The sequence below is a fragment of the Arachis hypogaea genome, chromosome 1, assembly GCF_003086295.3.
Source record: "Arachis hypogaea cultivar Tifrunner chromosome 1, arahy.Tifrunner.gnm2.J5K5, whole genome shotgun sequence".
Taxonomy (NCBI): domain Eukaryota; kingdom Viridiplantae; phylum Streptophyta; class Magnoliopsida; order Fabales; family Fabaceae; genus Arachis; species Arachis hypogaea.
In genome coordinates this window covers 236,706-249,803 of record NC_092036.1, presented here as the reverse complement: position 1 = coordinate 249,803, position 13,098 = coordinate 236,706, and the positions used below count along the sequence as shown (strand labels likewise).

The following is a 13,098-nucleotide window of genomic DNA, read 5'->3' as shown; positions in this document are numbered from 1 at the left end:
GGCCAGACATAACAACATAAGCATTTACACAAAATCAAAAGAGTTCGGGTTGTCATCAACTAAGAACGTCACAGTTCTTACACTACAAGAAAAAGCCTTTTTTTCGACGCCAAAAATCGACGGCTATTTCTGCCGTCGATATTTTTCGACAGCAAAACTGTTGATATTGTCAAAAATATGTAATTAAAAATAAAATATTAAAATCGACAGTTAACCCGTCGTTAATTTTATAATGAATTAACCTTAGCACTCTTATCGTCATACTGTCGACGAAAGAAGAGTAGAAAATACTTTTATTTTAAAATCGACAAACATGTCATCAATTTTATTATTTAAAATATCAACAACACTTATCGTCGATAAATATAAACGATCTAGGTTAATTTTTAAAATTAAACGAACGGTATAGATTTAAGGTATAAAATAGACGGCTAAAATATTTCTTTTTTTAAAATTAAAATCGACAAATTGTCCGTCGATTTTTATCACTAAAATCACAAAAACCCGCTGCCACCCCCGCGTCCAAAGTTCAGAACCCAGTTCCCCCAAATTCCCCGTTTCATCCCCAAATTCTCCACTCACCAGAAACACAATTTCCCCTTGTTCTAGCCAAGCTAGCGTGCTGAACAGAAAGTCGTAGAGTGATCACAGCTTATTCACCAAGACGTGTGAACAGCGCCTATTCGATAGCAGCTTGTACCCGGATTCCGATAACTAAGGGAATTCCTCCTATAAGAGCGGATTCCATCGGGTTATCAGCTTCGGCTATTCTCACAGCTAGCAGTTAGGTCTAGTATGCCTCTTCCTATTAGATTATACAGTCTGACTAAGAGTTCAGAGTATAGTTCTGAGCGGGGACTACTTTACGACGGACGACCGCCCGTAGGGGGTTTACTGCACAAGGCCCCTGCAGAGGAAAAGCTTTATCCCAGCGAAAAGAAGATGCTCAGCTCCGCACAACATAGGGATTAGCACGCTTTCGGGAAGAACATAGAATAGTAGAGGATCCAGCATGCGGAACACGGCGATCATTAGAAATTCACGAATTAGAGATGCTGTAATATACTCTGTAGTAAGGAAGACCTTATGACTATCAAGCATCCGATTTCGTTTTCTATTGAGTTAGGAAATGCAACAGGTCTACTAACATCAAAGAGAAGGGTTGGACTCATCGATGGTAGGAAAAGCTGAGATAGCTGTATCCTAAATATCATACATAAGATGATCTTACTCTGATCAGACCGAGGCGAAGACAGACAGAGAAGGTGGTTATCCTACGGTTGCGCCACCATCATTCTCCACTGCCGTCGTTCCTCCGTCACGGTTACCCCTTCTTCTTCTTTCGTGAACCTCCTTCTCTTCTCTCCTTCACTCACTCCTTCTGTTCACCCACTCTCCACCACCGTCCTCCTCTGGCGACGCCGTTTCAGCTGCCGCGCCGCTTCCCCCGGTCCACCTCCAGCTCCCCGGACTGATCCTCCTCCCGGAAACGATTCCGGCATGCTTCATTTTTAATGCTTCATTTTTTATTCCTCCATCATTCGAGGTTTCATTTTTAATAAGGATTTGATGATTGCTTTCAAACTGATTTTGTATGTGGTTTCATTAGTCATCATTTGAGAGTGGATGTACAACAATAGTTGATAAGCATCATGCATTATTATTGATGCTGTACATTTTCTTTTTGTGCAGATTTGTTTATGGTAATCATATATTGTGTAATATAATCTAATTTTATTCCATTTACGGTTGGTGGTTCTCATGGATAATACTATGTTCTGTTAGGTGCTGAATATGGCACAGATTTTGGCACCCTCTACACAATGGCAGATGAGAATCACAAAACCCTCACAAAATGCAAGCCCAATTACTTAAAAAATGTGGAGTTCTTTAGTGTTGAGACCAAACAAGAAAGTTGGTGCTACCAGCTCTGCCAAATTTAGAGTGATGGCAATTAAGTCTGATAACAGCACAATCAACAGGCTAGAGCAGCTACTTAATTTGGATGTATCGCCATACACTGACAAGATCATTACTGAATACATTTGGTATTTCATTTCATTTTTTTTCTTGTTCTAGCTATGAATAATGATTTCATTTTTGTTGCTTCTGTGAAAGCTTTCAAAAACTTTGATATCTTTTCTGAAACAGGATTGGTGGAACAGGAATTGATGTGTGCAGTAAATCAAGAGTATGTTGTTTATAATGCTGTAAACCAGCAAGGAGACGAAATTATTTGTACCTTAGCTGCTATATGATTTGTCTGATGTTATTCATGGTAATCTTACACATTGTTCTTCATTTTCAGACAATTCCAAGGCCGGTTGAACATCCTTCAGAGCTCCCTAAGATTGGATTTCCCTAACTTTCTATGTGTGAGATTGGAGATTTTCAATGTAATCATTTCTAGGCTTGATTTGCTTATTGTTAACTCTTGTGTTTTGGCTTTAACCATTCTTCCGAAGATTGCAACAAAGAGTTTTCCCTTGTCTTCTTAAGCTTTAGTAGGATTCAGGTAATTTAGAATTTAGATAGCACCCTCTTGAATTAATTTTTTCTTCTCACATAAGGTGGCTATAACATACATAATAAGAATACTTTATTTATTACAATTACAGATGTTAATATTATTTCTGATGCTCCTTTGCAGAAAGCTCTGACCCCTCCATTAGGAAGACTGCAAAAGGATGCTCATTACTTCCTCAAGTATCAGCTTCTCTGCACTCTCAGTACCTTTGTAACCATTCTACAGCTTTTTCTTAATTTTTAATAAAGTCACTCAACGTCACAGCAATAACAGAATATACTTTAACTATTTATTTGTTAAGTAGTAGTGAGTGCGGTAGCTAATAGGATAGCTAGCAATAATGAAGTAATGACAAAAAGAGGTTTCACTACTTATATTTACTTCTTACTGGAAGCAATGAAACCAAGAATAAGTGAGATTTAGGATGAATGGATTGGTGGTCCAGCACTCTGAATTTTTGAATAATCACCACGCAGGGGCCAGAGGGGGATTACTGGAGAACCTAGCAGAAAGGAACCACAACTATTTTGCACTGCAACACTCTCATAGTTAGGTCACTGTCTCAGATACCACCTTAGGTCCTTAGCTTATGGCTTCACTTATGTGATTTCTGATTCTCTCTTTTCTTTTTTTCTAAACAAAAATAGTATTCATATTTTTATAATAATGAGAGGAGGAGAAGGAGAAGGTCAAGCTCGAATCCCTGCTCCTAACGACAAAGCTAATCCGAATCCAAATCCAAACACAAACCCTAATTCTCCTAATAACACCACTCGAGGATCCAAAGCAAGATCGTGTAAGGGATGTGCTTACTACTCTTCGGTTCACAAATCCAAATCCAAGAACCCTACTTGTGTTGGCTTCTCCAGTACACTCCAACAAGGTTTCTTCCTTTATCCCGTTCCCGCTTCTTTCTTTTACTAAAGAAAATAGTTTGTCATTTTTTATCTGTTATTATGGTTTTGATTTCCTGAGAGCTGGTTGGCTGGGGCAAAAGAAAAGAAAAGAAAAAGGAGATTAGAAAATGCATTGGTTGAAAATGTGAAAATTTGTAGCTAAGAAAATGGCAATCTTTGTCGTTTAACATGTTGTGTTTGCTACCAGAGCTTAGGAAAGCATGAAAAGCACAGTATCTAATCTTGATGTTCAATTGTATTTTGAAGGCCAAGATTCATTCCCTTTTAATCTGGGGAAGTTGGTATTTAGAGTTGGCTAGCTATGAATTTGTGTATTTGATGATCATTTTACTGGAAAATTGGATTGTTGAACATGTACGTATTCATTGTGGTGATATAGAATTCAATTGATAGACAAATAACTTGGATTTTTTAATTTATATTACATGTCTTGAACGTAACGGATGCTGAATTGTCTAATGTTCATCAGTGTTGAGTTTGGTTATATACTATTGTTTTATTCTGCAAAGGCAGATTGAAGCATATTCTATGGTCTTATTTGAGATGTTTATATCACTTGGTTGTTGCTTGCTCAATTTTTGCAGCAGCTAGTTGATATCTCTTCATTGATAATAATTTAATTTTAGTAATATTATAAGCTTTCAAGATTTTATTTTGATGTTCATATGCATTTAAGCAGTACCTCCATATGATGTTGGAGAGACTGAGTTGGAAGCTTCAAAAGAGGGCCGAAGCGTTGCAAATTTCAAGTATGCTTGCCTTGGATACTCATTCTACTTAGACAACAAGGATTCTTCTGCTGACTCACAAGACAAAACAGCGAAGTTGCCCTTTTGCACTGGGCTTGAGGTTTGATATCTAAACCTTCTTTATTATTCATGTATAGGTTTATCTCTTTTCAACATATTTAACATGATATTATTGCATGTATCATGGAGCTAGCATCAATTTATTACAGGGAATGAAAAATCATTTGAGAGTTCATTGAAGAAGAAAAATAAATAAAATAAATAAGGAGAACGAGGGTGGGGAGGGTAGTGGTGTCAAAGTAAACATTTCAATTATGTCCAAGGAGATATGGTATTAGTTCTGGTGCTGACCTCTTTCCACATTAGATTCACCCTATCCACCTCTTCATATCCATCTCTAGATTTAATTTTATTTGAATCAAGATAACATACTTTATGCACTTATATATAAGTTAATCTATTTACCTTGATCAATTATATGATGTGTTCCTTTAATTTATTTTTTCATTGCAAACTTGAGCTATCTGTAGTTTATAGGCCAGTTCTGAGAGGAAAATGATCAGAACACGTAGAAGCTAGCTAATAAGCTCTAATAACAATGAAAAAAACCTTTATGTATTGTTTCAAGAAGCATTATTATTTTTTTAAGCATTATTATTAGTCAGCATATATTTTTCATGGTATTATTGAAACTAACTATGCCCTGTTTCAAATGGCAATACCTTATAGTTTATATAGTATTTAAAACACATTAAAATTAAAATGAGCTATTGTACCTTATCAAGTTTTTAAATACAATGTATCAAACAGATAAAGCCAAGGTAGGAGCCATTTCATTTGTGGCATATCTCCCAAAACACGCTGCTTTTTACTACTAGCTGATGATATTACTAGCTGATTTTACTTTAATTGCATATTTCTAATAAATTTGTTAATTTGTTAATTCATATATCTTGTATCGGTTATCTTATGGATAATAACTTGCTTATTTTAATTTGTACAGGATATGGTTAGTAGAAACGGAGATCGCGGCCGTAGTCGTGGCCGTGGCCGAGGCCGAAAGGGGAGACCTAGGTAGAAAACTCCCACCTATTTTGCAGCGACCAGAACAACCACAAAGTTCTCAAAGGGAGGATGATTCTGACGATTTTGATGACTCAAATGATTATTTAGACGAGTATGAGTAGGTTATTTAATTACTTTATTTGAATATTTTGTATTATTAGTGGATTGCAATTTAAACGAATATAAGTCTAAGTTTAGTTATTTATCTTGTCTTGAGTCTTTATATTAGAGGGTTATCTATTATTTTGATAAGTTTGTAAATTCATTATCTAATATTTAGTATACATTTTATTTTTATATTTAAAAATTTATTTGTCTTGTTATCTAATATTCTGTATAAATTTTATTTTTATATTTAAAAGTTTATTTGTATTAACGGTTTACTATTTTTCAAATAGAAAAAAAATTAAACATATAACTATTAAAATCGATGACAAAGTTGTCGCTTTTAAAAGTTAAAATAGACAAATCCAAATAATGAAATCAACGGTAGATGTGTCGATTTATTCAATCAGATATCGACGGTGTTGTCGTCGATTTTATTAAACATATTATAGACAAAATTGTTGTTGATTTTATTGAGTTAAATATCGACACAAAGGCCGTCGATTTTATTGAATCAATTATCGACAAAGAAAACGTCGATTTTAAATAATAATATCGACGGCAATGTTGTCGATTTTATTAAAAATTTAAAATTCTCAAACTCATATTATAGACAGTAAGGTCGTCGATTTTATTAAACTATTATTGACGGCCATGAAAGCCGTCGATTTTATTACAATTTTAAAAAATCGACAAGTTTTATAGCGACCAACTGTCCCGTCTATTTTATCAAACATACAGATACGAAAATGGTCCCATCTTCAATGGAAAAACATGGAACTATTTAGAGGCAACACAAAGTAAAATCTCACTCAGTTTCTCAACAGCAACAATAAAAGTTCAAGAGTGGCAACAATAAAAGTTCAAGAAAGAAACACATTCTCAAACGAATATGACAAAGAACCATCAAATAAACAAAGAATTATCGCCAAATCAACAAAAATGAATTCAAACCCAGAAGCACATTATCCAGCCAAGAACAAAATAAATGGGAAAGGCGAAAACTAACCTTGATTGAAAAACGAAGCACACATAAGTAGCAAAATGCGAACGTTCCTCTCAAAAGCGCAAGCAAAGCCTTCTAAGCCTAAAGATAAAGACATCCTGAATGCAAGAGTGGTTGCACGAAAGAAATTTGAAAAGATTGAAAGAGGAAAAAATATTAACCGTAGAGTAATTTTGACCCCTCATTTATGGTGCACGGTTACCAAAGTAACCGTAGAGTAACGTACGCAAAACTACAAAAAGACGTAACGTCTCGAATCTTAAAACACGTCGAGTGCCCGACCTAGCCCCAAGAAAGACAATTTGCCCGAGCTAATGTTTTAATCCGTCAGAGACCAATCTAATCTACAACTGCTTGAGTCTGACCTCAAAAAGCTTGAACTCAAGCAGGAAAATGTTCATGCCCTGGTCCAAAAATATTGCCATAGCCAAAATGAATAAAAGCCCACTCAAGAGATCCAACTACTACAGCTACCCGGCCTTATAGTGCTCAGACGCGACGACGGCAGTTCAGCTCTACTTATTCAAATAAGTAACTTACTCCTAAGATATCTCTCACTTATTTAGAAAGGAGATATCAACAACTTCCTTAGAAAAAGAGCACAGTTATCCACCATTAAATGTGAAACTACTGTAAAAAGGTGGTTATCTACTCTACTATAAATACACTGATACCCTTATGTATATTCAGGACCTAATCTACTAAAAACCTACTTTAAACCCCTTGCTAACTTAAGCATCGGAGTCTCTTGCAGGTACCATTCCCCACCTCCTCACGAGGAACTCGGACGGTGACATTTTGACATTAGCAAAGTCGGACGCTGCTTAAAAAGAGTTTGAACCTCATATTTAGACTCAAAAGCAATCCCGTTTTAGGTAACCCTCGAAAAAATTTTTATTATATTTTCTAATATTTTAAAATCTTATTTATTTTCATATTTTTTGAATTACTTTTATTAGTGATATAGATAAACTATCATTTCTATCAAAAAAAATATTCAAAACGCTGACAAATTTATCACAAAAAAAAAAACGAAAATAACCGTGGCTGCCACCTACCAAATACCTCGAGAAGTAGGCATTGAAAAAAATACTATAAAAAATTATATGCCTACATATGCATCTTTTCGTCTTAGTTTGCAACTCTCATGTTCATTTATTAGGATTTGGGAGAACAAGGATAGTTTTGAATATTATGTGGCTTTAAATCGAAACCATGCTTAACCTCTTCTCTTAATTAGTTGACTTAGGAATTGGCGATTAATTAAGTTAAGAAAAATTAAATTGCTAAGAAATTGAAATTTGGTTATAAATGATTTGCATGAGTCAAAGTAGGAAAATACAAGTATTAATTTTTCTAAGAGTTAAACATCTCTAATTCCTAAGTCCACAAGCATTCTCTCGTTCAACTTCAATAATCTTCTTCCTTGTCCTTTGCTTTCTGCATCAAGATTCACAATTCTTTTGTCAAGGTTTGATCAATCTAATTAGAGATCTAATTAGATGTTGCTTGATTCAATCTATTAATTCTCTTGGGAACGATATCCACTTACCGTAGTATTATTCGGAACGATTTGGTGCGCTTGCCAATATCCAAGCATATCAATTTTAGCTCATCACCCTCTCTCACTTCCTCACTATCAACACAATCACTATCCTTCTCCTCTTCACCATGACAGAGCTATTATCCCCTGCCAACTCCTCTTCTTTTGTTCTTTTTTCAAAACTAGCACTTGAAAATGATAATGTTGGGTGATGAATTAGAAATGAGAAAAATTAAAGAGAAATTAAAGGGTTGATTTGGGAAGATGTAACATATTTCCCAAAAAAGAAAAAGAAGAAGATGGAGAAAGGGAAGACAAATAGTGGTGATATCAGAGGCACTACTAAGAGTATAATTTTTGTCCAAAACGTCCTTTCTCTTTCATTCTTTCGTTTTGTCTTGTAAGCATTGTTTTAGTAAAATTCCACTAACACTCTCAGTGTTATAACTAGAATTTAGATAAAAAGTAGAACAAAAACAAACAAAAAGAGATTGAAGCTAAGACTATCGTTTTGATTTGTTTTGGAACAACCTACAGGCCCATCAAAATGTCATTCACTAATTCATTTAGATTTACTATTTTAACCTTTTGAAACAACCTACAGGCCCATCAGAAGGTTAACAAGTTTATCCCTCTGTATATGAAACATATGTATACAATTTTTACCTTTTAAAGTGGCTTTAATAATAATTTTATGCCATATGTTTCCCAACTAATGACAATGTGATTTTAACAGTTTGTAGTACTTACAGAAAAAGGCCTGAGGATAATTCATGAATCAAGTATTTAAAAGGTGGTGACTCCGTCTATACGTCATGTTACTTTGAGAAAACAGAAATATATTCAATTATAAAAACAAAAAGCATGAGAAATTCAAGCACATGGAAATAAATTCTTAACAATTCACATATGGATCCAACTAATGCCGGAGTCATATTAAGCAAAGCTACCAAATCGAATGATCAACTAACCTAAATAAACCTTACCTGTAACATCCCAACTTTTTGAATCAAGTTATTTTTTAATAACTAATTAATTAATTAAAATGATAACGATTTAAGATTTGAATTTAAAATTTAAACATATGAAAACACTAGTGGTAATAAATCTCTAACCGACAATAAACAACCTTTTAAAATATAGTCATAATTAATTTTATATTTATTTGATTTGAATGATATTTAGTTATATGAAAAGATAAAAATACCAGCTCTATTTCTTAAGTTCAGTATAAAATCAAATTCAAATTAAATTAGGTAGATAAATCGGTTACAAGTTCATAGTAGAAAATCGCGCTCTTATCAGCCAGCCTGATATACTAACAGTATTTTGAGTATATCTCAAGCTGTGGTTATCTGATTGACTTCGTTTAAGATTCATTTTAAATCTAATTCAATTATCTATAAATTTATCTCTAATAGATATTTCCAAATTCCAATTGTAGAAAATGTTATAGGCTCACAAAGTGATGTTTCAGATTGAAGATTTCACCTAAATGTCTCTTAACATAATCTGCACATACCTGAGAGCTATTTGATCCTTCCTTTCTCATTCTATTCCCTTCTTCTATACAAAATATTCTAGTATAAACAAAGTCTAGCCATGGAACAAGTCTCTCTTCACTAACAAACCGCATCTATTTGCATCAGAATACCTATCGAAACTTCACTCAAGGGAGGGATTTTGTGCTAATTTTTTTATGTCATATCTTAAAAGTTTTTGAGTATATATGTTAGCATTGCACATCATGATATAATGTCTCTTTTCTTCATACACATTATGCATTATAATAATAATAATCTTATGTGCATTAAAGAACTGAGGGAATGATCCTTTGGTAAGGGAAGGTGACCTCCAAAGACAAGATAATCGAGATGATCCTTCGGTAAGGGAAGGTGATCGGCAAACTTTTGGGATAAGAACCTTCGGTAAGGGAAGGGGACTATCCCATCAATTTTATATAATAATACATCTTTGTTGACATGACTCCCTTCTTGTGTATGTCTAAATAACCTTGATTGTAAATTGAACTGAGGGAATGATCCTTCGGTAAGGGAAGGTGACCCCCAAAGACAAGATATCGATATGATCCTTCGGTAAGGGAAGGTGATCCCCAAAACGTTTGGGATAAGAACCTTCGGTAAGGGAAGGGGATTCCCACCTTTTATACCGGTTTGAGCTCAATACCTTCCATAAAAGCTACGAGAAAAAGTAATGAAAAGTACAATGAAAAGTGTGATAATGATTGTTCTTCTTTTATCCTTTTTTTATGATTATATTTATTATTGCATTTAAAGATCATTCCTTTATCCAAAGTTCCTTTTTGTATGATGTATGATATTGTTTAAGATCTTTACTTTATTCAGATTTATTCCGTTTGATTTATCTATGGCAATGTTACTATTCTTCTCTTATTTATTATTTGTTTTGCCTTACTTTATGGCCTATGAGAACATCACACTAAAGTTTGTGAGTTTACATTTATATGTTTTAATGCTATAGGCATTTTGTATGCATCACACATGTCATAACATAAGTAAATGAGAAGCATCTAAAAGTCACACTACTCCGACTAACAAGGACTTTTGAAAATAATAATAATTGAACAAAATTGCATTATCACTGTTTTTATTTTAAAGCTCAGAGTGACTGGGGATGGATACGATGACACCATATAGATAAACTACTGAAACTTTTGTTTCTCACCCCTCTCTCCGTACCATCTTCAGGAACGATACAGTACAAAGCAATACACTGCTCAGTTGAGGTGAAAAGACAAGTGCACTAGTGGGAGCAAGCTATCGAAGACGTAGATATAAAATATTAAGTGTTTACCTTAAGAAGGAAGAATATGCGATTGTTTTAGCCATAGTTATGCAGATTAAGAGAATTAGAATTTTCTGTGTGTCTTGTTTTATTTTATTGAGTGATTGCAATTGTAACTATGATGTTTCTTTTTATGATTATTTGATATGAGTAAAGCTTGTCATTGTTGTGCCTTCATAGTTTAGCACGCCCATTTTTCATGTTAGTATTTTCAGATCCACTTATATTTTTCAACTAGTAACAATTCTAATAAAAACTAATTATTCGATACTTTTATTATTTTATATAAATATTTCATATTTGTTTTTAAAGAAAAATTTCGCAAGGTTTTGAATATCATCTACTAAATATAATCCAAATAAAGCTTAACTCAGTTTAAAAGCAACAGGGTGTTACATTTTGGTATCAGAGCAATTTGATCCCATAGGGCCATATTTTATGTTTGTCAGATTAAATTATTATCATTTAGTTATAGTTAGTGATATACAGTTAAATCTTTTTAATGTGATATGTGATCATCTAATAGTCAAGGTTAGTGTGCCCCTAAATGTTTTTGTTTGAGACTTATTGCCATAACTATTTGATCAAAATGTACATGTGTTAAAGGTCAAAACATAGATTGTCTAAGAATACTCTACTCATACTTAAAGACATAGCAAAATGCACATGAGACATTTTCAAAAATATATATATATATATATACATATTAAAAAAATAGTAGAAAAATTATGTTTTATTACCTTTTTATATTTGGCATGCGTCATGTTCTATTCTATTATTTATCATCTATGTTATTGTCGTATGATGCCCTGTTATCTTTATAGCATTATTCCTTTCTTTCCTTCTTTTGCATGCATACAATATGTTCATCATCCAAGTTTTCATATGTAAATTCATTTTTTTAAGGTCTTTTAACCAAGAGTACATGCATGTCTTTGTATTTTCTTGATTGATACTATTCCTAATTGTTACCATTATCTTACAAGTCATTTAAGCCAAGAGTATGTGCACTTTTATAAACTCCATTCAATTATTTAATATGCTCCACTATCATTATATTTCTTAAAAATGTCATATTACACAATCTTTTTATTTATACCGTTTATATTACTATTACTATCTCTTTAAATAGAAGGAAGGAGAAAATGTGAAGTAATTGACTTGCATGTTAAAAGAAACTAATTACCTTTAACTTTTTATGAACTTTGCTTATCATGCCTTTATTTAGCTTGATTTGACATTAACTTTTTTGATTAGCTTTTCCTTCATCCCTGTGTTTGAATGAAAAAAAAAGTAAACTCTTCCCTCTTGTCTAACCAACACTCGGAGTAAACTTAGCAAAAATTTAGGATTATTTTCCCTTTCAATTAATTTGCTTTGAGCTTGGTCTAATTTCATTTCTATTTAGCAGCTTTGGATCTTGTCTCATATGATTAGGCTGCAATAAAATAATTTGGGCCCGCACACTAGATCACTCACTTGGGTTATTATCAACCAAGTCAACATATTTGTCATCGTCAATTGATTATATATTTACTAAACTCAGCCACTTGTCTAATTGTTCTTAAATGAAAGCATATGAATTGCGATATGTAACTAATTATGTTTCTGCATGTGATTTATATGATTTGAATATTGAGTTTGATGTGTGATGTGGTAGTTTTACAACCCACAAACTAATCGCCAAGTGCACCGGGTCGTACCAAGTAATACCTTACGTGAGTAAGGGTCGATCCCACGAGGATTGATGGATTAAGCAACGATAGCGTTTGATAGGCTTAGTTAGGCAAATAGAAAAGAGTAGTTTGGATGTTCAAAGAGAATTAAACAGTAATGTTAAACTTTCAGAAAGCAAAAGCAGCAATGAATTGGGAATAAAATATGTAGAAGATAGTTAAGGCTTCAGAGTTATCTATTTTTCTGGATTTACTTTTTATTACTAACTAATTTAATCATTGACAAACCCCAATTTGACGGTTTGTTTTGTATTGAATTTAGGGTAATTTGATAACCTTTTGTCACATTTAGCCTATGAATTAGCTTGGTTTTGTTATCTCTCCCATATTTGTGCTTAAGTGTAAAAACATGCTTTTTAAGCCTTATTTTGATGAATTCTAGTTCCTCTTTGATTCCATAAGATGCCTTGATGTGTTTGCTAGTAATTCCAGGATTGAAATAGGCTAGGCATGGATCAAAGAAAGCAAGGAAGGAAGCATGCAAGTGGAGAGAAGCACAAAAAGCCAAAGAATTGATTTCGGCCAAGCACGCGTACGCGCACAAGGCGCTCGCGCGCACATTGCGATACAGGCCAAGGACGCGCACGCGTACCGTGCGCGCACGCGTACCGTGCGTGCACGCGT

The 13,098-nt window shown here is 33.7% G+C and overlaps 1 protein-coding gene across 2 annotated transcripts; it reads left to right on the top strand.

Annotated features, from left to right (window-relative positions):
- The first annotated feature begins 509 nt into the window (after positions 1 to 509).
- Positions 510 to 5,586, top strand: LOC112784165 (uncharacterized). Of its 2 annotated transcripts, none has more exons than XM_072234391.1 (9): positions 510 to 1,498; positions 1,786 to 2,048; positions 2,152 to 2,191; positions 2,309 to 2,396; positions 2,651 to 2,706; positions 3,004 to 3,075; positions 3,175 to 3,410; positions 4,124 to 4,293; positions 5,197 to 5,586. In XM_072234391.1, the coding sequence occupies exons 2-9, from the start codon at positions 2,006 to 2,008 to the stop codon at positions 5,269 to 5,271; spliced, it is 780 nt and encodes a 259-aa protein (XP_072090492.1). In that variant the 5' UTR covers positions 510 to 1,498; positions 1,786 to 2,005; the 3' UTR covers positions 5,272 to 5,586. The 2 variants fall into 2 exon arrangements, with proteins under 2 accessions (XP_072090492.1, XP_025683096.1); XM_025827311.3 differs by having other exon boundaries at positions 532 to 1,546.
- Positions 5,587 to 13,098: the final 7,512 nt, after the last annotated feature.

What these genes read in the sequence shown, in the direction of transcription:
- LOC112784165 (XM_072234391.1), top strand. Translation starts at nt 2,006, where the DNA reads ATGTATCGCCATACACTGACAAGATCATTACTGAATACATTTG. An exon ending in ATGTGTGCAGTAAATCAAGA is followed by an intron (nt 2,192 to 2,308) that starts GTATGTTGTTTA and finishes CTTCATTTTCAG; the next exon opens with ACAATTCCAAGGCCGGTTGA. An exon ending in GATGCTCATTACTTCCTCAA is followed by an intron (nt 2,707 to 3,003) that starts GTATCAGCTTCT and finishes ATCACCACGCAG; the next exon opens with GGGCCAGAGGGGGATTACTG.